At 44.1% G+C, this 26759-nt stretch overlaps 1 protein-coding gene across 6 annotated transcripts in view; it reads right to left on the bottom strand.

Moving 5' to 3' along the window:
- The window catches only part of hspg2 (heparan sulfate proteoglycan 2), a 528081-nt gene that overhangs the window by 9093 nt on the left and 492229 nt on the right, over window positions 1-26759 (bottom strand). For 4 of the 6 annotated variants that reach the window (XM_068017554.1, XM_068017557.1, XM_068017558.1 and 1 more), the window contains 4 exons: window positions 20005-20055; window positions 11289-11364; window positions 10318-10396; window positions 2253-2323 (listed from right to left, as the gene is read on the bottom strand). In XM_068017554.1, coding sequence (XP_067873655.1) covers window positions 2253-2323; window positions 10318-10396; window positions 11289-11364; window positions 20005-20055 — 277 coding nt within the window. The remainder of the gene's footprint in view (window positions 1-2252; window positions 2324-10317; window positions 10397-11288; window positions 11365-20004; window positions 20056-26759) is intronic. The other 2 variants (XM_068017556.1, XM_068017559.1) reach the window with 1 other exon arrangement.

Below are 26759 nucleotides of genomic sequence, written 5' to 3'. Positions count from 1 at the left end.
GATGTTAACACATTTGCCCTATGTTCATCTTTCTAACAGGGGAGGATCAACCCATTATTTTAAAAGGGATCACAAAATCAAGGGATAACTACAGATAAGGAAGGCCTCCCATCCTATCTTACTTCATCCATCCAGCAATACCCTACAGTTCCCCCATTGTAGCCTCCAATTGGTTCCAAAATGACTCTGGGTTTGTCACCTAGACTGCTCTATCCGGGAGTCTATTACATATGTTGATTGCTCTGTGTGGAGAAGATTGCAACATTTCTGGGAAGCGAGGGCTCTGTAACAAAAGCACATTGTCATAAAATTGCACACGATGAGCACATAATCCAAGTTTACACTCCAGTGCAGTACTGAGGGAGTGCTGCACTATTGGAGGCGCTGTCTTTTGGATGAAGCCCCATCTGCTCTTTCAGGTCGACGTAGAAGATCCCACAGCACTATTCAATGAAGAGCAGGGTTGTTCTGCCTTGTTTTCTGGGCAATATTTATCCCTCAAGCAACATTCCCAAACACATTTTTAATCTTAGTCATTTTTAGTTATTTTTTCTTCCTTTTTTTTGCATTCCTTTTTACATTTTTTGCATTTATTTCATTTCATCTTAGTTTGTTCAGTTTGCTTACCCACTGTTTTTTTCAGGTTGTTTTTCTTCAGGTTTGCACTTGCTGATGTTCTATATTCAGTATATTCACACCTAATCTGTACTAATGCTTTGTCTTTCAAAACACCATTAACATATTGTTTGCCTTTGCTCCGTGACCTTTTGGTCAGCTATGTGGCCTGGTCCAATCTGCACCTTCTCCTTTGTTATCTCTTGCCCAACCCCCACCTCACTTGTTTATAATCTGTGACTTTTCTAATATTTGTCAGTTCCGAAGAAGGGTCACTGACCCGAAACGTTAACTCTGCTTCTCTTTCCACAGATGCTGCCAGACCTGCTGAGTGAATCCAGCATTTCTTGTTTTTGTTTCAGATTTCCAGCATCCGCAGTATTTTGCTTTTATTCCCAAACACATTATCTGGTCATTATCACATTGCTGTTTGTGGGATCTTGCTGTGTGCAATTTGGCTGCTGTGTTTCCTACATTACAACAGTGACTACACTTCAAAAAAGTACTTCACTGGTTGCAAAGAACTCTGGGGATGCACTGAGATTGTGAAAGGTGCTATATAAATGCAAGTTCTTTCCTTCCTAAATTGGCCTTATATTGCCTAAATTGTCTACGGTATCATGAGCATGTTGAACTCTTTCTTTGAAGTGAAAAGACTGCATCATTCAATTGTGTAACTGGGACAGAAGGGTTCCCCTGAAGCCTCAGTGGGTTTACACAGTGGGTGTCTGAGCCAGACAGACCTGACCAATCCTCAATCTGTGATGAGTTTAATGGTCTCAGTTAGGTAGATGACCGTGATTCCACTATCGATCTCAGTATCGCAAGTGAGAAAGGGTCTGGTCCCATCCAGTGATTCCTGCTGGAAGTCCAGAAGAGGCTGGTACTATTTTAAGGCCCAGCCCTTACTTAAAAAAACAGATGAGCTGTCCAACTAAACCAGGCATTCCGATGCAACTCGTCAGGTTCCATATTGCCCTGGCCAGCAAGGTAATTTTGGGATGGGGAGGTGGGTGCTGCAGAGTCTGGGGTGGCAGAAGCCCAGACTATTTGTGTGGTGTCTGGAGAAGCACGATTACCCTTCCTGGTCCCACAGAATAATTGAAAATTGTCCTTCTCAGGACCTCTGCCAGTGAAAGTGGTTGGGAAGTCCACAGTGCTCTGACCAGTTCTATTCTAAACTGGCAAGTGGAGTCTAGTGTACCTTGGTCATACTACCTTGATTTGTATAATGAAGGACCCTACCACCTGAATCTGCCAGGTGATTTGGGGCTCCAGGTCGACCCCTGTAAAGGTAGCAGAGGGAAGAGCGGTGGCATTAAGCAGGGGGTGGGGGTTAATAAGTCTACGGATGCCATTTTCACCCCATTAACAATAATTTTGGCAAATTCAAATCACACAATGACACAGAGAATGAGATAACGAACAGAAGGATAAGACTGTATTAATAACTGTACATGCCCACGTATACAATGGGGTAGGGATGGAGGAAGCAGACAGCAAATTATATGTTGCACATCACACACTTGCCTTATGGTCCTAATGTTACATGAATACAGGACTGGAAAAGCATTCTGGACCTTGGATAAACAAGTGAGTTTTTCTCGTTGACTCACATCACGCCTTGCTTGCCTTACCTGAAGAGTACGTGACCATTCTGTAGTCCGAGAGCGACGTAGTCCTTTCCTTTTCCATTTTCCCCATGTTTCTATGAACACAAGAAAATCTGTTATTGATTTTTTTAAAAAGCCAGCAAGCTGGAAAACACAAAGCGGTTTTGTCAGCAAGTGAAAGAGCGAGAAAGCTTAACGTTTCATCAGAACTCAGAAATCTGTTATCCTTCTCACTAACAACAGATGTTCTTCTCTTGGTGCGATAGGGGACTGCAGATTGAGTACTGGTCTGTATATAGAGAATAAAAATACCAGAGATTGTGACCTATGATAAGGACTCAGTTAATGACAACAACAAATGTTAAAGCAGTTTGAAACCATCTAAAACCCTGAGATTAAATTATAATTTGGATTGCATCTGATTTTGTAAAAACTTATATCAAAACTCATATCTGCATGTTCCTTTTGTTGTCACATTTTTGTCACACTTTCCTCTCACCTTTTCCTTTTATAATTTCCTACATTAACATTTATAATGGAAACTGTATGTAAACATGTCACACTGTAATTCACCCTCCTACCAGTAGTGGCACTGAAGTTCCTTAGTTTTGTGCCTCCCAGTTCCTCAGCCTGTACTGTAGAGAAACTCTTATGCTCCAACCAAATCTACTTACCAACTATTACATAGTTTTGTTAATTAATTATAAATAATGACATAATATCAAAGTGTTATATCTAAATAAGGACAGGATTAATGACTGTAGAATGGGGCTGAACTACATAGGAACACCCTGGCCCAATTATCCCACTTCATCTGATCTTGACTCCCCATGTGGAAGGCCATGGGAGATCAACTAGGATTATTTCCTTTTGCATCTGTTGTGGCAGCCAGTGGAGGTGGGGGTGTGGGGGGTGTGGCGGGGGGGGGGGGGGATTTGGTCATGCACCACAACTTGATTTTGGTGACAGCATGTTACATCTTAATGTGTGTAAATATTTGGTCTTCTTTACTAACATTCACCATGAGTGCTCTGCTACTTTTTGTTGGTGATGATCACTAGCATTTACAAGCTTTGCTATATTTAATAATCCACAAATTAAGAAGGATGAATAGAGGTATTGTGCCTGGAGCTCATAGAATCACTGAGGCCATTAAACCCATCAAATCAATACTCTCCCTACATGAGCCTTCCAGTCTAATGCCACTGTTGCTCCCCTTGCCCAATATCTAACTACCAACAAGAGAGTTTGGAAGGCAGAGCAAACAATGGTTGGAAAATAGACAAAAATGGAGTCCAGTTGTGCTTAATGGTATATATCTAAATGCAAGGAGTACAGTGAATAAGGCAGGTGAGCTGAGGGCACACATTCACATGTGAAAGTATTATTTTTAGCTATTATTGAAACATGGTTTAAAGATGGGCAGGAATGGCAGCTTAATATCCCTGGTTACAGGATTTTCAGGCAAGATAGAGAGGGGGATTAAAAAAAAAAAGAGGTGGAGTGGCCATATTGATTAAAGAAATTACTGCTGCAAGAAGGGATGATACGTTAGAGAGATCATCAAATGAACATATATGAGTTGAACTAAGGAACAAAAAAAGGGGCAATCATACTTACCACACACACTTGGGGGAAGGCCAATTTTACTAGGATAAAAAGCCATTTTACAAAAGTGGACTGGAGTGTCGTGTGGACCTCCAAACAGTCTGGGGGAGATGGAAAAGCAAATCTGAAGGCAAATTCTGACAAATGCAAAAACAGTAAGGCAGTAATAGTGAGGGATTTCAATTACACTAATATTAACTGGGTTACAGTCAGTGTAAAAGGTAGAGAGGGCACAGAATTCCTAAATTGCATTCAGAAGAATTTTTTTTAGCCAGTATGTGGTAAGTGGGGGCAATTGCGTATTTAGTTTGAGGGAATCAAGTTGGACAGGTGGAAGGAGCATCAGTGGGAGAGCACTTTTGTGGTAGTGATCATAATTCAGTTAGATTTAACATAGTTATAGAAAAGAACACAGATAAAATAGGAGTAAAGGTTCTAAATTGGGGGAAGGTCAATTTTAGTAGGCTGAGAAGTGATTTAGCAAAGGTGGACTGGAAATGGCTACTTGAAGATAAACTAGTGTCAGAGCAATGGGAGACATTCAAGAAGGAGATTCAGGGTAAACATGTTACCACAAAGAAAAACGGTGGGACAGCCAAATCTAGTGTCCCCTGGAGGATGAGGTACATTCAGAGTATGATATGGTAAAAGAGGGAAGCTTATGTCAGACACTGAGAGCTTAATAGAAACATAGAAAATAGGAGCAGGAGTAGGCCATTCGGCCCTTCGAGCCTGCTGCGCCATTCATTATGATCATGGCTGATCATCCAACTCAGTAACCTGTTCCCGCTTTCGCCCCATATCCTTTGATCCCTTTCGCTCCAAGAACTACATCTAACTCCTTCTTGAAAACATACAATGTTTTGGCCTCAACTGCTTTCTGTGGTAGCGAATTCCACAGGCTCACCACTCTCTGGGTGAAGAAATTTCTCCTCATCTCAGTCCTGAAAGGTTTAACCCGTATCCTGAGACTGTGACCCTGGTTCTGGATTCCCCCACCATCGGGAACATCCTTCCTGCATCTACCCTGTCAAGTCCTGTTAGAATTTTATAGGTTTCTATGAGATCCCCCCACACTCTTCTGAACTCCAGCGAATATAATCTTACATGATTCAATCTCTCCTCATACGTCAGTCCCACCATCCCAGGAATCAGTCTGGTGAACCTTCGCTGCACTCCCTCTATAGCAAGAACATCCTTCCTCAGATAAGGAGACCAAAACTGCACAGAATATTCCAGGTGTGGCCTCACCAAGGCCCTGTATAATTGCAGCAAGACAATCCTGCTCCTGTACTCGAATCCTCTCGCTGTGAAGGCCAACATACCATTTGCCGTTTTTATCACCTGTTGCACCTGCATGCTTACCTTCAGCAACTGGTGTACGAGAACACCCAAGTCTCGCTGCATATTCCCCTCAGTTTATAACCGTTCAGATAATAATCTGCCTTCCTGTTTTTGCTACCAAAGTGGATAACCTCACATTTATCTACATTATACTGCATCTGCCACGCATTTGCCCACTCACTTAACTTGTCCAAATCACCCTGAAGCCTCTCTGCACCCTCCTCACAACTCACCCTCCCACCCAGTTTTGTGTCATCTGCAAATTTGGAGATATTACATTTAGTTCCACAGTGGTGCAGTGGTTAGCACCGCAGCCTCACAGCTCCAGCGACCCGGGTTCAATTCTGGGTACTGCCTGTGAGGAGTTTGCAAGTTCTCCCTGTGACTGTGTGGGTTTTCGCCGGGTGCTCTGGTTTCCTCCCACAGCCAAAGACTAGCAGGTTGATAGGTAAATTGCCCCTAGTATAGGTAGATAGTAGGGGAATTGAGGGAAGGTGGGGATGTGGTAGGAATATGGGAATAATGTAGGATTAGTATAAATGGGTGGTTGATGGTCGGCACAGATGCAGTGGGCCAAAGGGCCTGTTTCAGCGCTGTATCTCTAAATAAATAAATCATTAATATATATTGTGAATAGCTGTGGTCCTAGCACCGATCCCTGCGATACCCCACCAGTCACTGCCTGCCATTTGGAAAAAGACCCGTTTATTCCTACTCTTTGTTTCCTGTTTGCCAACCAATTTTCTATCCATCGCAATCCCATGCGCATTAATTTTACACGCTAATCTCTTATGTGGGACTTTGTCGAAAGCCTTCTGAAAGTCCAAATAAACCACATCCACTGGCTCCCCCTCATCAACTCTACTAGTTACATCCTCAAAGAATTCTAGATTTGTCAAGCATGATTTCCCTTTCGTAAATCCATGCTGACTCTGCCCGATTCTACCACTGTTCTCCAAGTGCTCTGCTATAAAATCTTTGATAATGGACTCTAGAATTTTCCCCGATGTCAGGCTGACTGGTCTATAATTCCGTTTTCTCTCTACCTCCCTTTTTAAATAGTGGGGTTACATTAGCTACCCTCCAATCTGTAGGAACTGTTCCTGAGTCTGTAGAATCTTGGAAGATATCCACTATTTCTAGGGTCACTTCCTTAAGTACTCTGAGATGTAGATTATCAGGCCCTGGGGATTTATCGGCCTTCAATCCCATCAATTTCCCCAACACCATTTCTCTACTAATGCTGATCTCTTTCAGTTCCTGTCTCTCACTAAGCCCTGTGTTCCCCAACATTTCTGGTATGATCTTTGTGTCCTACTTTGTGAAGACAGAACCAAAGTATGCATTTAGTTGGTCAGCCATTTCTTTGTTCCCCATAATAAATTCCCCTGTTTCTGACTGTAAGGGACCTGCATTTGTCATCACCAATCTTTTTCTCTTCACATACCTATAGAAACCTTTACAGTCAGTTTTTATGTTCCCCGCAGAATACTGTAGAAATCCTAGAAAAGTACAGTAAGTGTCGGGGTGAAATTAAAAGGGAAATTAGGAAAGCAAAGAGAGGGCATGAAAAATACAGGCAAGTAAAATCAAGGGAAATCCAAAGATGTTTTATAAGTACGTAAAGAGCAAGGGAATAGCTCAGGAAAGAGTTGGACCAATTAGAGACAAAAAAGGCAAACTATATGTGGAGGCGGATGCGGGTAAGGTTAATGAATACTTTGCGGTTGTCTTCACAAAAGAAGGAGCTGATGATGACATTGTAGTTAAAAAGGAAGAGTGTGAAATATTGGATGGGATAAACATTGCAAGAGAGGAAGTATTAAAGGGCTTGACATCTTTGAAAGTAGATAAATCGCCAGCCAGAATGCAATACATCCCACGTTGTTAAAAGAAGCAAGGGAGTAAATTGTGGAGGCTCTGACCATATATTTCAATCCTCCCTGGTTGCAGGAATGCTGCCAGAGGATTGGAGAACTGGCAACATTATACTGTTGCTTCAAAAAGGAGAAAGGGATAATTTGAGTAATTATAGTCCAGTTATCTCAACTTCGGCTTTGGGAAAATTATTGGAATCAGTTAGAAAGGCATAGATTAATCAAGGAAAGTCAGCATGGATTTGTCAAGGGATGGTCATGTCTGATGAGTGTAGTGCGGTGGATGTGGTCCATATGGATTTCAGCAAGGTTTTTGACAAGGTCCTACATAGCAGACTGGTTAAAAAAATAACAGTCCTTGCAATCCAATGGAGTGCGGCAAATTGGATCCAAAATTGGCTTAGTGGCAGGAAGCAAAGGATAATGGTTGATGGGTGTTTTGGCGACTGGAAGGCTGTTACCAGTGGAGTTCTGTAGGGCTCAGTATTCAGTCCCTTGCTTTCTGTAATTTATACTGATGATTTAGATTCAAATATAGGGGGCATGATAAAGAAGCTTGCAGATGATACAAAAATTGACCGTGTGGTTTACAGGAAAGCTTTAGGTTGCAGGAAGATATAGATGGTCTCGTCAGTTGGGCAGCAAAGTGGAAAATGGAATTCAATCCAGAGAAGCGTGAGTTAATGCATTTTGTGAGGTGCAACAAGGCAGGGGAATACACAATAAATAGAAGGATTCACGGTAGTGTGGAGGAGCAGAGGGCCCTTGCAATGTATGTCCACAGATCCTTAAAGGTAGCATGACAGGTCGCTAAGGTGGTTAAGAAGGCATGTGGTATGCTTTGCTTTATTAGCCGAGGCAAAGAATATAAGAGTAGGGAGGTTATGCTAGAACTGCGTACAACATAGTTAGACCACAGCTTGAGTACTGTGTACAGTTCTGGTCACCACATTACAGGAAAGATGCGATTGCATTGGAGAGAGTGCAGAGGAGATTTACGAGGATGTTGTCAGGACTGGAAAATTTTAGCTATGAGGAAAGATTGGATAGGCTGGGGTTGTTTCCCTTGGAACAGAGAAGGCTGAGAGGTGACTTAATTGAGGTGCCTAAAATTATGAGGGGCCTAGATAGAGTAGAGATGACCTATTTACCTTAGCAAAAACCAGAGGGCATAGATTTAAAGTAGTTGATAGAAGGATTAGAGGGGAGATGAGGAAACATTTTTTCACCCAGACGGTGGTCGGGATCTGGAGCTCACTGCCTGATAGAGTGATAGAGGCAGAAACTCTCAACACATTTTAAAAAGTTCTTGGATGCCAGTAATTTATTCCCCTTGTTGGGGAGATTTAGATCACCTCAGTCCTTTAAAGGGGTTAACATTCCAGCAGAAGCAGCCGATTCTGAAAACTGGCCAGGTCCTCAGGCTAACTCACAACGCCTTGCTGGGGGGAGATGACGGGATGTGATCGGAGGGAGGACAGGGTCACAACTCCACTTCCACTGGACAGAATTATCCCACTGGATGTTAACCAAATGTTCAGAGACTGGAGCTCTCATCTTTCTCCACCAGGATAGCTTTGAGCAGGGCTCAAACCTGCAACCTTCAGACTCAGGAGGTGCGAATGCTAGCACTGAGTCAAGGTTCATTCCGCAAATGTTAAAGGAACTGCAATATTTGAAACTGAAAGGGCACAGAATACAATCAGTAAAAAGACCGTGTGCAGTCAGAAGGCAATAGGAAGGTCTATCTGAGGAAGAGGATTGATAGATAACATGTGTGAAACATTAAGCCCGTCACCACTTACACGATCAAAGTCGCCATAAGGTCAGTGCACTCAGAGCTTCTCCCCGGCTGGTGCAAAACAAACACTCAGTCATATTAAGGAGCTGCATAATATTTGCTCAGCTATTACAAGGTGACACTGCTACTCTGGGTGCAGATTGGGTAAAATTCTTGAATTTTTTCATGGCTAAGTTGCATCTGCTTCTTGATCTAAATCAACAAACAGGAATTTAACCCCTGGATATCTAGGGATAATTTTAACTGGGACTGTACAACGTAGTGGCAGAACTGTCAATTACAGCTCGAAATACTAACGATTAACATAAAATCCATTGTGATGTATTGAAAGCGAGACCCCTTAAAAGGAGTATCGTCATCCCGGTAAAGTGACAGGCACGTTTGTTTGAAGGCTTGTAAACAGAGAAAAGTACAATACCGTGACTGGAGATGCAGTAATATCATTACATCAGAGTCTGTTGCTGAATCTTTTACATTTGTCCATTAGAATGCATATAAACCAGAATAAAACTGATAAACCCACACCAGAATAGTACATTTGTCTCAAAGCTTTATGTGACCTTAGAATTCTTCAACAGTCAACGTCCTGGGGACAATTTTGCAAGAATGGTCTGATGACTAGTCTTGTTTCCAGTGTTATGAATACAGTGACTGCCATCCGGGCGCGTTGGCACGAATGGCGGGCATTTAAACTGTATGGTGCTGAAGTGATACAATGCTCCTGAGAGTTTACGGGATCTGGCTCTCTGTGAAGGGCTGCATTAACAAGACCCCTAACCTACCAAGTAAATTCAGAATCTGTGGATCGTTAAGCAAAGTTCAATCAAGCAAATACTTTAGATGGAGTTGGAGCTAAAAAAAGCAATCAGAGAATGGCTGCTGCTGCATAGAAGAACAGGATGACCGCATTACAATATTTTTCTTCCGTTTCCCGCCCGCAAGCGGCCAAATTTTCAGGTTAGCCGCGTGCCAGACAGGAAAGCCAGCAGCAGGAGGCCCTGGCGACTGTCCAGAGGGTCTCCAATTGGTATCCTCGGGCAGGCAGCAGACCAGGGGCTGGCTGGGGAGGTGGCGGGAGAGGGGTAGAGGACACGATTGGCATTACGATGGCTGACGCCTTCCACGAAGGGCTAGGGTAAACCTTCCTGCCACTCCTGGCCCACAAGGAGTGCTGGGAAAAGGCATTCGCCTTGTGGAGCTGGCATCTCCACCTCCATTTCGATGCCTGATTTCTCGACCCAGGAAGCTACGTGGCAGCAGTTAATCTGAAATCAGGCAGGGTGTCAATGCGGGAGTGTGGATTTTTTTTTTAATATAACCATCACATTTTGCTTCAGTTACACAGCACAGACAGAGGCCTTTTTCTCTCTTTGTAATGCAGAATTTCAAAGATTTTCAACAAAACGTAAAATCCCGATTTTTTAATGTGAACTTGTCAGAACTTATTTGAGACACTTACCACTCCCTGCCAGAGCAGGACACCATCAAGAGATGCTGTACGAACCTCCATTTCAATGGTTTCAGGGGCAGTTGGAGAACTGAAAATTCAACCACAGAGTTTTTAAATGAAACAAAAATCCTCGATCGTCAAGATACCTTCCCAATGCACCCGACGGAGAAGAAAAGCCTCTGAGTTATAAGGTCCGTGATGTTCATGGCCATTCTTGGTGGGGTGGGTCCTCCTTCTGTAAGCTGGTCTGTAATGTGCCTTGAGGCCTGGTACATCTAGTACTGGCCTTCTCAGCTAGTTTCCTTCAGGCCTTGTGTCGGGTGGAACCTCGACCCACTCATCCAAGGTTACCTGCATCAGAGGCACGTGTCTCGGGGAAGGGAGCTTGCTCACCCCCCAGTCTAGTGGAACAGCAGTCGCCTGCATGATATTCAAAGGCGACAGACTGACCACTGCCAGGACGGAAATGGAGGCCCATTGAGGGGGTCCAATCCTGGGTCGTGAGCTGGAACTCTGAAGGAAAGGTAACATCCTGAATAAAGGGGGTCACTGGGGTTTCTGAAGATACTTATACTGGGGAGGAGGGGTTGCCAAAAATGCACCCCACCCTCCCCTCAGCTTGGAGTGACCATCCTCCCCGACTGGGAGGAGAACAAAAATTTACTAAAGTGACAGAACCTTTCCCGTGGCCCCAGAAAGTATGGCAGGATCAGTACAGAGTGGGCTAATCCTGGGCTGGGGATCAAAATCTGGCAGATTTTAAATCCGTAACAGACAGCAAGTCAGGATATTGATAGCCTTTAAGTCCAAAGTTCTACTGAACTCTCCCCCCATGTTCTGGAGTTAAAGATTCACGCAATGCTACAGCTGTAATCACTAGCCCTATTCAGTGAGTGGCCTCAGGATGCGTGACTCATGACCGGAGACCTGGCAGGTGCCTGAACTGAGTGCGGACTTCCGCACCCACTCATCATTCTTACCTCCTCGGGAACATCTGCTTAGGTAAGACGATGTATCCTCCATTATGGAAGAAAGCTCCATACTGCACAGGAGAGTCTGTTAAAGAGGTAATATTAAAAACTTACACCGGTATGAAGCCACAGTGATAGAACATCTTCCATTATACAATGCAGCTTTTTATTTAGTGATTTATTTTTCAATCAATCACAAGTTGAAATTAAAAAAACAACCATTATGTTCAGAGTTATTACAGTCTTTGCCATCCACCTGATCTAGATCTCTCTACAATACTGGCTCATTGAAATAATGTTACTGAACAATCTTAAGCAAGTTGATTAGAGATTTTATTCCGATTCACTAATTCTGAAAATGCCTCTTCCTCACTACCGGCTTTTATCTTTATGTTCTTTTGTAGCATGTTAATTTAAATGAAACGTGGTTGAGCCCTCATTATATTACTGTACTGTGTTATTACTTTGAGTGCAGTCAACATAACTCTCCTCACCATGGTAAAACCTCACCAGTGGTGGACCCTGCTCTATTCGGGCTTCATATGACGAGATCCCACTTTACAGTGAACTTTTAAAATCAATTGCGAGATCAGAGCTTTAGACTGGACCGTTACGCTGCCATTTGTCAAACAATATTTCTTTGGGGAAATTGAGCTTTTCTGATCAGGTTTTAACATCTTGTCTCTAGGAGATGCACTCCTATTTCTGCAAAACAATTTTATTATGAAATATGAATTGTACAAACATTCACTGCAGCTGCTACAATAATCCAGATATGCTGCAGCTCACACACAGTCTGGGCTGGACTTTACTAGCGTGCCACAACTGCAGCAGCACGTTTTGAAGTCGGCAGTCCGCCTGTGTGGAGCGGCCGCCACCCAGCCCTCTCGATATTTTGCGCGGGGCCTCATTTAAATGGAGGGGGCGGAACTGCCGCCCCTGATGACATAGAAGAGACGGCAGCTCTGACCCCAGCAATGGCGTCCAGCGCCACCAACGCAGGTGCCATTTTTAAAGGGCTTCAGGCCCTTTCAAAGAAGACATTTGAATTTTTAAAGTAACATTATTTTCCATTGTCTTCAAAAAATTAAATAAAAGCTGGAGGCCCTGTCCCACCACCCATCTCCCCTGCCCCACACCCCAATGCTTGTTTTTGGGCCTATAAAACCAAAATTAACTTCATTCCTAAACTGAACTCCCCTCCAAACCCCCCATCCTATCACCACCTCGTTACCTTTGCCCCTCAACCCCTTCCCACCATCCCCTCAGCCAATACTAAAAGTGTTTTCCCCGCTCCCCCCGCCCTGACAATTTCACTCCTCCCCCCTCCCGCGGCCAGTGTCACGCCTTGGAACTACGAAGGGAGTTCCGAAGGCGCAGGAGTTGCGGCCAGAATATCGGCGTGGGACAACCGCCGGGACAAGGTAAGTTTATTTGCATGCATTTCAATTAATTTTATTAAAATAAAGGCCTCACCACTGCCGGTAATATTCTCGGTGTTGGGGGTCATGGCGGGCCGCGCCCAGAAGAATTTTCCAGGCCCACCCTCCACAACCCCTGACGTCGGAGGACAAGCAAAATTCAGCCCTCCATGTGCAGACCCATCAACAGTATGGAATGATCATTTCAATCGTTCCCACACTTGAGTTACAGGCTGATAATAAAATCACAAATTAAATAGATCGTCACCTCCCACCTGTCGTATATTCCTTGGCTGTGACCCAATACCAAAACCTTTACTTGTTTTTATCGACGGATGTAAACCCTGCAAATCTTGGATTCCCTGTGCCATTTCGATGATACAAGAAAACCCAATCAATCACTGCAGTACCCCCACCCCGCTTTGCATGAAGTCCTAGGGACTTCACAGCCCCGGCCTGGCCTCTCCCTCCCCCCGGAACCCTGACCTGGCCTCTCCCTGCCACCTGAGCCCTGTCTTGGCCTCTCCCTGCCCCTCCGAGCCCAGGCCTGGCCTCTCCCTGCCCCCCGAGCCCAGGCTTGGCTTCTCCCTGCCCCCCGAGCCCAGGCTTGGCCTCTCCCTGCCCCCCGAGCCCTGGCCTGGCCTCTCCCTGCCCCCCGAGCCCTGGCCTGGCCTCTCCCTGCCCCCCGAGCCCTGGCCTGGCCTCTCCTTCTCAGTGTCAGCATCCCCACTTCCCAGCACTAATTTCAGGCTGGGGGACTGTTCCCATGGGTCCCTCGAATGATCAGGCTCCAAATCCAATTTCTGTTCCCACCTGCCAGCCCTGATGTCCCTCCTGGCAGGAGACAATCAATTGAGGCCTGGGAGTTCAAATTATCCTGGGCAACCTGCTGAACTCTCTGTGGGTGACACTTTCCCTCCCATCCCCGCCCCATGATAAAAATCAAACCTAATCATTGGTTGCAGCCTTCTCATTGCAGACCAAGGAAGCAAACAGCAGAACAGAAAGAATGAAAACTGGAGGTCACCCACACACCAAATCTCCAGATATTGCTACACATTTAAAAGCTAAGTCGATGACTGTGTTAAGGAGCATCCCCCCCCTGCACCTTCCCTGCAAGGGATCCCTCAGAGCTACCCAGGAGCTGACATCCCACTTCCCTCTCCCACCATGGTACCTCTTAATAACAGCATTAAATTATGTAGCAGGAGACATCAAGGATGTAATGTCACCAAGGGGAAGGACCAGGGAAAGAACAAATGGATCACACCAGTAACTGGACATGGTTGCAAGTGATATTGGTGTTTCAGCTTCCTCATATTAACTGTGTTAATGTCTTGCTATGTGGTGATGGTGGCTGAGGGGTAAAAGAAAAATTGTATTCATATAGAAGCTTTCACGTCAGGACATCCCAAAGTGCTTTACAACCAAAATACTTATGAAGTGTAGTCACTTGCTGTAATGTAGGGAAATGGGGCAGCCAATTTGCACACAAGTTCCAGTGAACAGCAATGAGATAAATGACCAGATAACCTGTTTCAGGTATTGTTTGAGCGATAAAATTGGTCAGGACACTTGGGAGAACTCCCCTGCTCTTCTTCACATAGTGTCATGGGATCTTCTATGTCCACATGAAGGGGGCAGATGGGACTCGTTTTAATGTCTCATCCGAAAGATGGCACCTGCGATAGTGCAGCACTCCCTCAGTACTACTGGAGCGTCAGCCTGGATTCTGTGCTCAGATCTCTAGAATTTTATGACTGTATGCTTTACTTTCTAGGAACACCGATGAGAAATGACAGAATATTCTTCACACCACAAGTGATCAAGATATGAAATGGTCAACTCAAGGAAAAATGCCCATGAGGTGGGCCAGCTTTCTGTGGGCGAGTGAGGGTCATTTTTGCAAACCAGTGTGAAAGGAACGGGCAGCTCAATCCCACACTAAACATAGAGGACACAGGAACTCCAAGAATCAAGTCTAGATAAGCAAAAGAGAACTTGCCTAACAAAGAACAAGCAATAGGCTTATCAACGTTGGACACAAAGGCTATGAATTCACCACTAAGGGGTTTCAGGAGTTGCCACACTGGTAGGCCACGGTTATATTTATTGCCACATATGGATGACGTAGAAAGTCCTACAAGAGAAGGGGCAGTACTGGACCTAATCTTAGAGAATGAAGCCGGACAAGTGGTAGAAGTTTCAGTGGGGGAGCATTTCGGGGATAGTGACCATAACTCTGTAAGATTTAAGGTAGTTATGGAAAAGGAAAACGATGGACCGGAAATAAAGGTCCTGAATTGGGAGAAGGCAGATTTCAGTATGATAAAACAGGATCTGGCCAAAGTGGACTGGGAGCAGCTACTTGTAGGAATGTCTACATCAGACCAGTAGGAGTCATTCAAAAAGGAAATAGAGAGAATTCAGGACCAACATGTTCCTGTAAATGTGAAGGGTAGGACCAACAGGTCTAGGGAACCCTGGATATCAACGGATATAGAGGATTGGATAAGGAAAAAAAAAGGAGGCTTATGACCGATTCAGAAGGCTGAAAACAGTGGAGGCCCTAGAGAAGTATAGAAAGTGTAGGGGGTACTTAAAAAAGTAATTAGGAGAGCTAAGAGGGGGCATGAGAAAACATTGGCAGGCAAGATAAAGGAAAATCCCAAGGCATTTTATAAGTATATTAAGGGCAAGAGGACAACCAGGGAAAGAGTAGGGCCCATTAGGGACCAAAGTGGCAATCTGTGTGTGGAGCCGGAGGACGTAGGTGAGGTTTTAAATGATTAATTTTCATCTGTGTTCACTGTGGAGAAGGACAATGTAGGTGTAGAGATCAGGGAGGGGGATTGCAATATACTTGAACAAATTAGCATTGAAAGGGAGGAGGTATCAGCGATTTTAGCAGGCTTAAAAGTGGATAAATCTCCAGGCCCAGATGAGATGTATCCCAGGCTGTTATGTGAGGCAAGAGAGGAGATAGCAGGAGCTCTGACACAAATTTTCAAATCCTCTCTGGCTACAGGAGAGGTGCCAGAGGACTGGAGGACAGTGAATGTGGTACCAAGGGTAGCAGGGATAAACTAGGTAATTACAGGGCAGTGAGTCTAACATCAGTGGTTGGGAAACTATTGGAAAAAATTCTGAGGGACAGAATTAATCTCTACTTGGAGAGGCAGGGATTAATCAAGGATAGACAGCATGGCTTTGTCAGGGGGAGATCATGTCTAACAAATTTGATTAACTTTTTCGAGGAGGTGACTAGATGTGTAGATGAGGGTAAAACATGGACTTCAGTAAGGCTTTTGATAAGGTCCAGCATGAGAGATTGGTCAAGAAGGTAAGTACCCATGGGATCCAGGGTAATTTGTCAAACTGGATCCAAAATTGGCTTAGTGGCAGGAGGCAGAGGGTGATGGTCGATGGTTGTTTTTGCGATTAGAAGCCTGTGACCAGTGGTGTACCGCAGGGATCGGTACTGGGACCCTTGCTGTTTGTAGTGTACATTAATGATTTAGACATGAATATAGGAGGTATGATCAGTAAGTTCGCAGATGACACGAAAATTGGTGGTGTCATAAATAGTGAGGAGGAAAGCCTTAGATTACAGGATGATATAGATGGGCTGGTAAGATGGGCAGAGCAGTGGGAAATGGAATTTAATCCTGAGAAGCGTGAGGTGATGCATTTTGGGAGGAATAACAAGGCACGGGAATATAAAATGGATGGTAGGACCCTAGGGAGTACAGAGGGACCTTGGTGTACTTGTCTATAGATCACTGAAGGCAGCAGCACAGGTAGATAAGGTGGTTAGGAAGGCATATGGGATACTTGCCTTTATTAGCCGAGGCATAGAATATAAGAGCAGGGAGGTTATGATGGCGTTGTATAAAACGCTAGTTAGGCCGCAGCTGGGATACTGTGTACAGTTCTGGTCGCCACACTATAGGAAGGATGTGATTGCACTGGAGAGGGTGCAGAGGAGATTCACCTGGGCTGGAGCATTTCAGCTATGAAGAGAGACTGGATAGACTAGGGTTGTTTTCCTTAGAGCAGAGAAGGCTGAGGGAGGACCTGATTGAGGAATACAAAATTTTGACGGGCATAGATAGGGTAGATAGGAAGAAACCTTTTCCCTTTGCGGAGGTGTCAATAATCAGCGGGCATAGATTTAAGGTAAGGGGCAGAAGGTTTAGAGGGGATTTGAGGCAAACTTTTTTCACCCAGAGGGTGATTGGAATCTGGAATGCACTGCCTGAAGAGATGGTAGAGGCAGAAACCCTCACAACATTTAAGAAGTATTTAGATGAGCACTTGAAATGCCATAGCATACAAGGCTACGGGCCAAGTACTGGAAAATGGGATTAGAATAGATAGGTGCTTGATGGCTGGCATGGACAAGATGGGCCAAAGGGCCCGTTTCTGTGCTGTATAACACTATGACTCAAAGGCATAAAGCCTTGTAATTCCTGGAGGAGATCTGACATGCCTCCAAAATGCCTCCTATAGATATTGTAATACATATTACAGGTTAGATTATAATTCCTTGTTTTACCCTCATAAGATGTTGGCTATGGCTCAGTCGTAAGCATTCGCATTGTTGAGTCAGGAGATAATGGGTTCAAGCCCCACTCAAGGGACCTGAGTACATAATATAGGTTGACACTTCAGTGCAGAACTGAGGGACTGTTGGAAGTGTTGTCTTTTGGATGAGACGTTAAACCAAGGTCCTCTCTGCCCTCTCTGGTGGATGCAAAAAAAAATTATTTGACCACTCCAAAGAGAACAGGTGAGTTCTCCCAATGTCCTGGCCAATATTTATTCTTCAATCAATACCACTAAAAACAATTATCTGGTCACTATCATATTGCTGTTTCTGGGAGCTTGCTGTACATAAATTAGCTGCTACATTTCCGAAATTACAAGTGACTATACTTCAAAAATTACTACAAGGCTTTGGAACATCCTGAAGGTGTGAAAACGTTACAGAAATGCAATTTTTTTTTCTTGCTTCCTAATTTAACAGGTTGAAAAACAATCCTTCCTGTAAAAGCAGAGATATCAGACAATAGTATGTGTACTGAATATGGAGCATTTTAGTAATAAAAGAGCTTTTGTTCAACTAGCAACAATGACAATAGAGGCTCATTCCCCCTGTGAGACTGGATATCATGGGCACATGGACTATACCAGCAGACTGGGTCCCTGCTGGCACCCATTCCTGGCATCAAAATAACAGATATCAAATACTGACATCAATGTTATTGTTCTTTTAATAACTGCAGGAGCTTTGACTTGCTATGTCTATCAACTGAACCCTACAATCTAACTGAATGTTTGTGATCACTCCCTGGTGTCCATTACTCTAGATGCAACCATCGCTACTGAATACGCTTCTCAATAATTAGCCTTTAAGCTCCATCTGGGGAGGGAAGATAAACAATTACAAGCAGGCTTTTCAAGCTGTTCTCCTATAAGACAGAAAAATGGTTTATTTGCTACTTTAAATAGTTTCCTCACTGAATGATAAACACATTTTAAAAATTTAACACCATCACCCATCACTAACTTAAACATGTCATCAATTGTGCTTTCATTAAAATGTTTAAATCTGTACACAATTTGAATCCAATTATCAGTGGATGTGTAAATTCTGGTAAACATTTAACAGAATTTGCAATCCAGGAGTATCACCAACTATTATCTATGGGTGAAAGGGTTAATTTTGTTAAAACTATTGGGGAATTCTTTCATATAGTGCCTTGAACAACTTCTGTATGGATTTCTTGTGTCCTTATGAAGACCCAGCAATGAGAGACAAGGAGTAAAGGACATGAGTTCCAGCTGAAGTTGTCCATCTGTAATCCTATTTGCCCCAGAAGTACATTACCCGAAGAAAGACCGTGCCGTTCAGCACATGCTCCAGGGGTGAATATCGGAGTCAGTCTTCCAGTCCTCAGCTGAAAATGTTTGTGTGGTGGATGATTGAACCATCAAAACACTTCATCCTCAACAGGAGATACATTATTTTTTTTTGTTTAAATATTCTCTTCCTTGTCCCTCAACACTTATATAACATGGGGTGTATAACATTGGACTGGGTTTTATTCCATTAGATGGTTTAAAGACACTATATGAAAATGTTAGTATGTGGTCAGATCGAGATTAAAGCTAAATGATGCACTACAGGATTGGATTTGGGCTCTGAGCTTCCCCTCAAGCCCAAATCAATTACAAACTATTATCCATCTCTTCCTCACCGTTTCTTTATTCACTCCATTTTCAAGTTTACAACGCAAACCACTTCTTCGTACATTGAGCTGCAGCTTTCAGAGTGCGTATCCAACCCATAAGCACGATTACCTTTAAATTTTTAAGTAATAATTTATGCAGCAAACTATTGATGATATTTCCCTTCATGGTGATCTGGTAGCTCAGGTGACTACATGTACACTTCCCAGGGTTGAGATTAAGACCTGGGCTCGAACCCAATGACCACTCCCAACACAGTCCATGATGGGAGTGAGTGAAGCAACTCATCCAGTCCATCATATTCAAATTCTGTTCACTGCAATTCATTCAGTCAATGATAGCATTGATGGGGAAGGTCATGACCATCCTCCCATCTGAAGGAAGGTGTGTGATTACCATCAACCCAACAGGGGAAAGAAAAACTCGGACAAACCTAGGGTTGCCAACCTTCCTGAAGTCTCCAGGAATTCAAGATTAATTTCCTGGAAGTTGCTGTGAGCATTCTGGGAGAAACATTTAGGGGCGGGGAGGTTGGTTATGAAAAAGTGTTTCTTTTTATTTCCATTTAAAAATATTGGAGATGGGGATAAAAGGCTGTTTGGCTGAATGGAGGTAGAAGGTCATGTGAAAAATCTGCCATGAGTAGGTCCACCTCGAGTTGGCAATCCCAGATAAAACTAAGGTCCTCAAAAATAAAAGTCCTCTTTCAATTGCTGCTCTGCACAAAGAGGCTCATTGAAAGCTGAATTCAGACAAAATATTGGACAATGCTCTCTATATCAGGACTGCAGTTGGGCAACATTTCTGTCAGTCAGTCAGTCAATCAACAACTGTCTAGGACCGAAGCATGCAGTAGCATATCGGCCAGAAATTCATCATGTTTCATGAAAAATATCGATTTCCCTCCTCCCCTCTGGCTTCAGTGCATCATTTAACAAACAAATGTTACAAATGGGATTATAGGCAAATAGGACTAGGAATCATGCTAAATTAGACACCATCACCACTTCCTGTTAGATTAAAGGTCAACACAGACTAAATGACATTACCCGCACTACCCTCCATGTGCCATTCTGGTGCTGGAGTAACAGCAGACATCCCTGTGTAAGCGTAAATAAAGTCATTAACAAGCCCGTATCTTGTTGTACATCATTAGGTCTCCTAGCTTGGGGGAGAAGAAATGTTAATGAACACAACCAGCCCAGTCAACCCTGCAAAGACTCCTCAGTAACATCTAGGGACTTGTTCCAAATTGGGAGAGCTGTCCCACAGACAAGGCAAGCAACAGTTTGACAGAGAGTCATACTCACAGAATCACACATTTCAGCTAACGCCATAGACTCCTCCATCACCATACCTGCCTATGTCCTCTCCCATTGGGAGAGGACCCACCAGAGGCAGTGCAGAGTGATATACAGTCAGAAGGGAGTGGCCCTGGGAGTCCTCAATATTTAGTCTCATGGCATCAGGTCAAACATGGGCAAAGAAACGTCCTGCTGATTACCATGTACTGCCTTCCCTCAGCTGATGGAATCAGTACTCTTCCATGTTGAACACAACTTTTGAAGAATCACAGAGTAGCAAGGGCACACAATGCACTCTGGCTGGGGGACTTCAATGTCTATCGCCAAGAGTGGCTTGGTAACACCACTACTGACGGAGCTGCCGAGACCTCAAGGACATATCCACTAGAGTGGGACTACGGCAGGTGGTGAGAAAACCAACAAGAGGGAAATACGTACTTGATATTGTCCTCACCAACCACCTATCACAGATGCATCTGTCCATGACAGTATTGGTAGGAGTGACCACCGCACAGTCCTTGAGCAAAATCCTATCTTGAAACTGAGGACATGCTCTATCGTGTTGTGTGACACTACCACCATGTTAAATGGGATAGATACAGAACAGATTTGTGCAGAAGACTTGTGCTCCTTGGCGGCACAGTGGCGCAGTGGTTAGCACCGCAGCCTCACAGCTCCAGGGACCTGGGTTCGATTCCGGGTACTGCCTGTGTGGAGTTTGCAAGTTCTCCCTGTGTCTGCGTGGGTTTTCTCCGGGTGCTCCGGTTTCCTCCCACAAGCCAAAAGACTTGCAGATTGATAGGTAAATTGGCCATTATAAATTGTCACTAGCATAGGTAGGTGGTAGGGAAATATAGGGACAGGTGGGGATGTTTGGTAGGAATATGGGATTAGTGTAGGATTAGTATAAATGGGTGGTTGATGTTCGGCACAGACTCGGTGGGCCGAAGGGCTTGTTTCAGTGCTGTATCTCTAATCAATAGTCAACTAGCTGCACCTCAAGCCAAGTTGTTCCAGTACAGCTACAATTCTGATCCGGCCAATCACCACCCTATCAGTCTACTCTTAACCATCAGCAAAGTGATGGAAGGTGTCTGACAATATTTTCAAACCACACTTACGCAGCAACAACTTGTTCACCGAAGCTCATTTTGGGTTCTGCCCGGATCACTCGGCTCCAGACCTCATTACAACCTTGGTCCAAGCGTAGACAAGAGAGCTGAATTCCAGAGAGGAAGTGAGAGTTACTGCCTTTGACATCAAGGCAGCATTTGACTGAGTGTGGAATCAAGGAGCCCCAGCAAAATTGAACTCAATGGGAATCGGGGGAAAACTCTCCAGTAGCTGGAGTCATGCCTAGCACAAAGGAAGATGGCTGTGGTTGTTGGAGGATAATTATCTCAGCCCCAGGTCATCACTGCAGGAGTGCCTCAGGGCAGTGTCCTAGACCCAACCATCTTCAGCTACTTCATCAATGACCACCCCTCCAAAGAAAGGTCTAAAGTGAGGATATTCACTGACGATTGCAGTGTTCAGTCCCATTCATAACTCCTCAGATAACGAAGCAGTCCATGCCCACATGCAGGAACAGCTGAACAACATTTAGGCTTGGATTGATAAGAGGCAAGTAACATTCACACCACACAAGTGTCAGGCAATGATGATCTCTAATAAGAGAGAACCTAACCATTGCCCTTTGACGTTCAGTGGTAGTAACATCACTGAATCTCCCACCAACATCCTGGGAGGGTCACTGACCAGAAACTTAACTCGACATCTTTGAAACCTGTTACACATCCTACAGAAATAAGTTGCTAATTCAAATAACTTTTTTCTTTATTCATTGATGGAATGTAGGAGCAACTGGCAAGGTAGCATTTATTGCTCATCACTAATTGCCCTTGAAAAAGTGTTGGTGAGCCACTTTCTTGAACTGCTGCAGTCCATGTGCTGAAGATACTCCACAGTGCTGTTAGGAAGGGAGTCCCAGGATTTTGGCCCAGCGACAGTGAAGGAATGGCGATATAGTTCCAAGCCAGGATGGTGTGTGATTGGAGGGAACTGAAAGGTGGTGGTGTTCTCAAGCATTTGCTGCTCTTGTCCTCCTAGGTGGAGAGGTCACAGGTTTGGAGGGGGCTGTCAAAGGAAACTTGGCGAGTTGCTGCAGTGCATCTTTTAGCTGGCACACACTGCTGCAACAGTGCGCCAGTGGTGGAGGGAGTGAGTGTTTAAGGTGGTAGATGGGGCCCCAATCAAGCGGGCTGCTTTGTCCTGGATGGTGTCGAGCTTCTCGAGTGTTGTTGGACCTGCACCCATCCAGGCAAGTGGACAGTATTCCATCACACTCCTGACTTGTGCCTTGTAGATGGTGGACAGGCTTTGGGGAGTCAGGAGGTTTCTAAGCAAATCATTTGAGATCATGTAAAAATGATTACTTTAGATATGGCAGTCAAGAACTAGTTGGACAAATAAAAGTTTTACTATTCCGCAAGTCTGGATGCCATCAGAAGCTCTTCCGAAGGGTTTCCTGTTGCTAAAGGAGTTTGATAAGTTGCAGCTGGAATCAGCTGTTAGTGAACCCAGTGATAGGCATTGATGGGAGAAAAGATTTCCAATAGAACAAAATAACAACCCAACAGTTACCCTGGAACCAAAAGGCAGGAAGATGTAGATGCTTGGACCCTGCACTGCCAGTCTAAGTGTGACAGAGCTCTTGCCCACCCTCACCCCTAGGTTGAAGACCCATACCAATTCCCAGTGATGGGCGCATTTACATAGTTGTGGTGGTATATAGGAGCCTCTAAGAGATCATCAGCAGCTGCTCCTCCTTAGAAGGTCAGGGTAGAGTCCTCATGAGACCCAAATGTGCAAAGAATAAATAATTTTTTGAAAGTCTAGACAAGGTAATTGATCCCTCCCAGGATCAGTGACTTTATTCGACTAAAGGTTGGGGACTTTCATGCAGGTCTCAAACAAAGATGTAGCGGGGGCTTAAAGGGACCAACTCCTCCTGATATGCCTCCTGGATGTAGTCTCTCTCACTCTCCCAGACCTTCCAAACCCACGACTTCTACCACCTAGAAGGACAAGGGCAGCAGCTGCATGGGAACACCACCACCTGCAAGTTCCCCTCCAAATCACACACCATCCTGACTTGGAACTATATCCCGTTCCTTCACTGTCGCTGGGTCAAAATCCTGGAACTCCCTTCCTAATAGCACTGTGGGTGTACCTTCCCCACATGGACTGCAGCGGTTCAAGGAAGCAGCTCACCACCACCTTCTCAAGGGCAATTAGGGATGGGAAATAAATGCTGGCCTTTTCAGTGACACCCACATCCCAGGAACAAATAAAATAAAAGAAATGGGACCTATGCAACCCCTGGAATTTCAGGGGCATGGTTTTTCAAATCAGCATTGTTAGCACCAAAACTCAAGGTTTTCCTGGATGTTATGGATTAAAATCTTTGCTAACAAGACATTCCTCAAAAGTCAAAAGCATCAAATGGAAACTGAGAGTTGAGAATAGTTGTCTCTGGCCTCTCATCTCCACTAGCGCTATGGGAGTGGCATAGAGCTTTGGTTAGCGCTGAAATCCAGTAATCACCAAACTGTGTTTTGCTTGGTCAATATGGAATGATCAGGATCACAGTTGCCATCTCTGATCAGATTTTGGGAACAAATCCTGAGAAATAAATAAAGAGGGGGAAATAGATAGTGCAATCTCACAAGGAATTGATGGATTATCAATCATCCAGGATGACAGATCTCACCTGCGATAGTACAGTAAGATATATTTCACAGAACTACTTGGAGAGCGAGAGATCATAAATGATCAGCCATTTTGTCCCAGCCCTGGTCAATCCTGATTCTTCAAATCTGTGCAGTTTGGATGACACCAATGTTAAAACTGCATGACCTGTTAATTGTATATCGATTGTGTTTAATTATATGCAGGTGGAGGGATTAATTGGGGTTTCACTAGAGCAGATATGAAGAGACACTTACTGAAACCGTGATGTGGTTGAGTTAGGAGATGTATGCTTGTAATGTTTCACTTTGTAAATAAATAGAAGACTGAGTAAAGATTGGCTCCAATATCATCCTTCACTAACTGGCTTTCCAGAATCTGCACAGGAAACATTTACATAGTTTCATCTGAGTACTGTCGATTGCCAAAGGTCCATTCCTGAAGAACAATGTTAAGCACACTTACCCTTACAACAAGATTGTTATGTCCTAACTGGATTGTGGTTGGGTCCAAATGCTTTGGGTCGAGATTCCCAGACAATGGATGTGCCAGTTACTGAATGCAGTGTAATTATAATGATTTTAAAAATATCAAGCACTTGTTTGGCGTCTTGTTTAAGGTGATTGCTGCCTTCTAATTCTATCTAAATTTCCTAGGACAGCAGAAAAATAACTCCAACAGCCTCCTGAAGTGTTCCATATGTCACCATTTCAACTCCAGAACTTACTCTTGCCTGAAATCTGCATTCTTTGGTGATGATGGAGCATTCATGCCACACGGTTAATAACTGATCTTCTGTGAGCAGGTGCAAACGACTGATATGGCAACTGATATTGTTACTTAATCGCATCAAAGTAGAAGTAAATGCAAGCAATATATCACTCTGTAAATTCAGAAACCTAACTTTGTGAAGAAGGCGCAGGTTGCAATTTTAACTGTGGACAGGTGTCGGTCAGGTGCATTTGTGGTAGAGTTGGAAACCCACCCACTGCCCCAGAATTTGTAATTCCCAGGCCTCCTTTAAATCCCATGGCTGTGTCCCCTTCCAATTTATGCAGGAAATCATAGAAACATAGGAAGATAGGAACAGGAGTAGGCCATTCAGCCCCTCGAGCCTGTCCCGCCATTCAATGAGATCATGGCTGATCTGCGGCCTAACTCCATATCCTTTGGCCCATATCCCTTAACATCTTTGCTTAACAAAAATCTATCTCAGAGTTAAAATTAACAACTGTTCTAGCTTCAACTGCTGTTTGTGGGAGAGAGTTCCAAACCTCTACCAGCCTTTGCATGAAGAAGTGCTTCCTAACATCTCTCCTGAATGGACTGGTCCTAATGTTTAGACTATGCCCCCTAGTTTTAGACTCTCCAACCAGTGGAAATAGTTTATCTTTATCTAGCCTGTCTTTTCCTGTTAATATCTTGAAGACTTCGATCAGATCACCCCTTAACCTTCTAAATTCTGGCGAAAACAGGCCTAATTTGTGTAATAATCGTTGGGAAATAGCAAAAAAAAAAGAAAATCGCAAATAAAACAAACGATCTTGTTATTTATTTCATTGTGGTTTGTGGGACCTTGCTGTGCACACAGGCTGGCTGCTGCTGTTTCTTACATTACAACAGTGACTACAAGTCAGAAATACTTCAATGGCTGTGAGCAGCTTTGGGACCTCCCAAGGACGTGAAAGGGGTCGTATAAATGCAAGTTCTTCTTTAGCTACTGAGCACAGGAACAACAAAAACGTGTTGAGTGGGAGAGCTCACATGTCCTGAAAAGAGACACGCTTTCCCCACTGAATGGTTTCCTTTGGCCCTTCCCTTTGTCAAAGGACTAACAGCATATCTAGTTCCGAAGAAGGGTCACTGACCCGAAAGGTTAACTCTGCTTCTCTTTCCACAGATGCTGCCAGACCTGCTGAGTGGTTCCAGCATTTCTTGTTTTTATTTCAGATTTCCAGCATCCGCAGTATTTTGCTTTTACTAACAGCATATCACCTTGAACAAACAGCCCTATTACCTGAGAACTAATGACAACTGAGCAGTGTTGTGCAAACTGATAAACTTCACCAAGAGTTTTAGCAAAATTAATCATCAGTAATTAATGGACAGAAGCAACTTTCGGCATAATCAGTACAATTACTTTGGGCGAACCTCCTGGTAAAATCTGAATGGATCTATAATGCCTTTAACATCTCTTTCATCACAATGTTTCAGTTCCTGTACCATTTTCCAGGCGGAGGGAAGCGGTGGCTGTTAACTGTCGGATGTTTGCAGTCACAGCAGTTCTGAGCTTTCAGACTGCTTTGCTAGGAGGTTTTATAACAGTAGCCCAGGGTGACTCATCATCTGATGTTCCTTGTGATCAAAATGCCCAGCTCTGCTCTGAGAAGAACTATGGGGAGTCTATGACTAATGGTGGTGGGATGTTGAAACATTGCATCACCTCACCACCGAGACCTTTCACTGACCTTTGTTCGCACTGGAATTCTCCCAGTGACTGCAGGAAGAACAGGGTTGGCATAATGATTTGCTCTTACGAAAGCCCTCTTCAAAGTGGTCAATAATGACAAAAGTAAGTGATCACTAGCAAGTTCCGAGTGCAACCGATCTGATCTCACTTGGAGAGAGGGCAGGGCAATTGACTAAGATACTTGACAACTGATCGTAGGCTACACCTGACTCACTGAAAACAGACTCATTCCACTTAAGAGATAATCACAATACTTTATGTTTAGGTATAATTGCCAGAA

This window comes from Heterodontus francisci, chromosome 37, assembly GCF_036365525.1.
Source record: "Heterodontus francisci isolate sHetFra1 chromosome 37, sHetFra1.hap1, whole genome shotgun sequence".
Classification (NCBI taxonomy): domain Eukaryota; kingdom Metazoa; phylum Chordata; class Chondrichthyes; order Heterodontiformes; family Heterodontidae; genus Heterodontus; species Heterodontus francisci.
The sequence above is the reverse complement of the archived record's forward strand: the minus strand, read 5'-3'. Positions and strand labels throughout refer to the sequence as shown.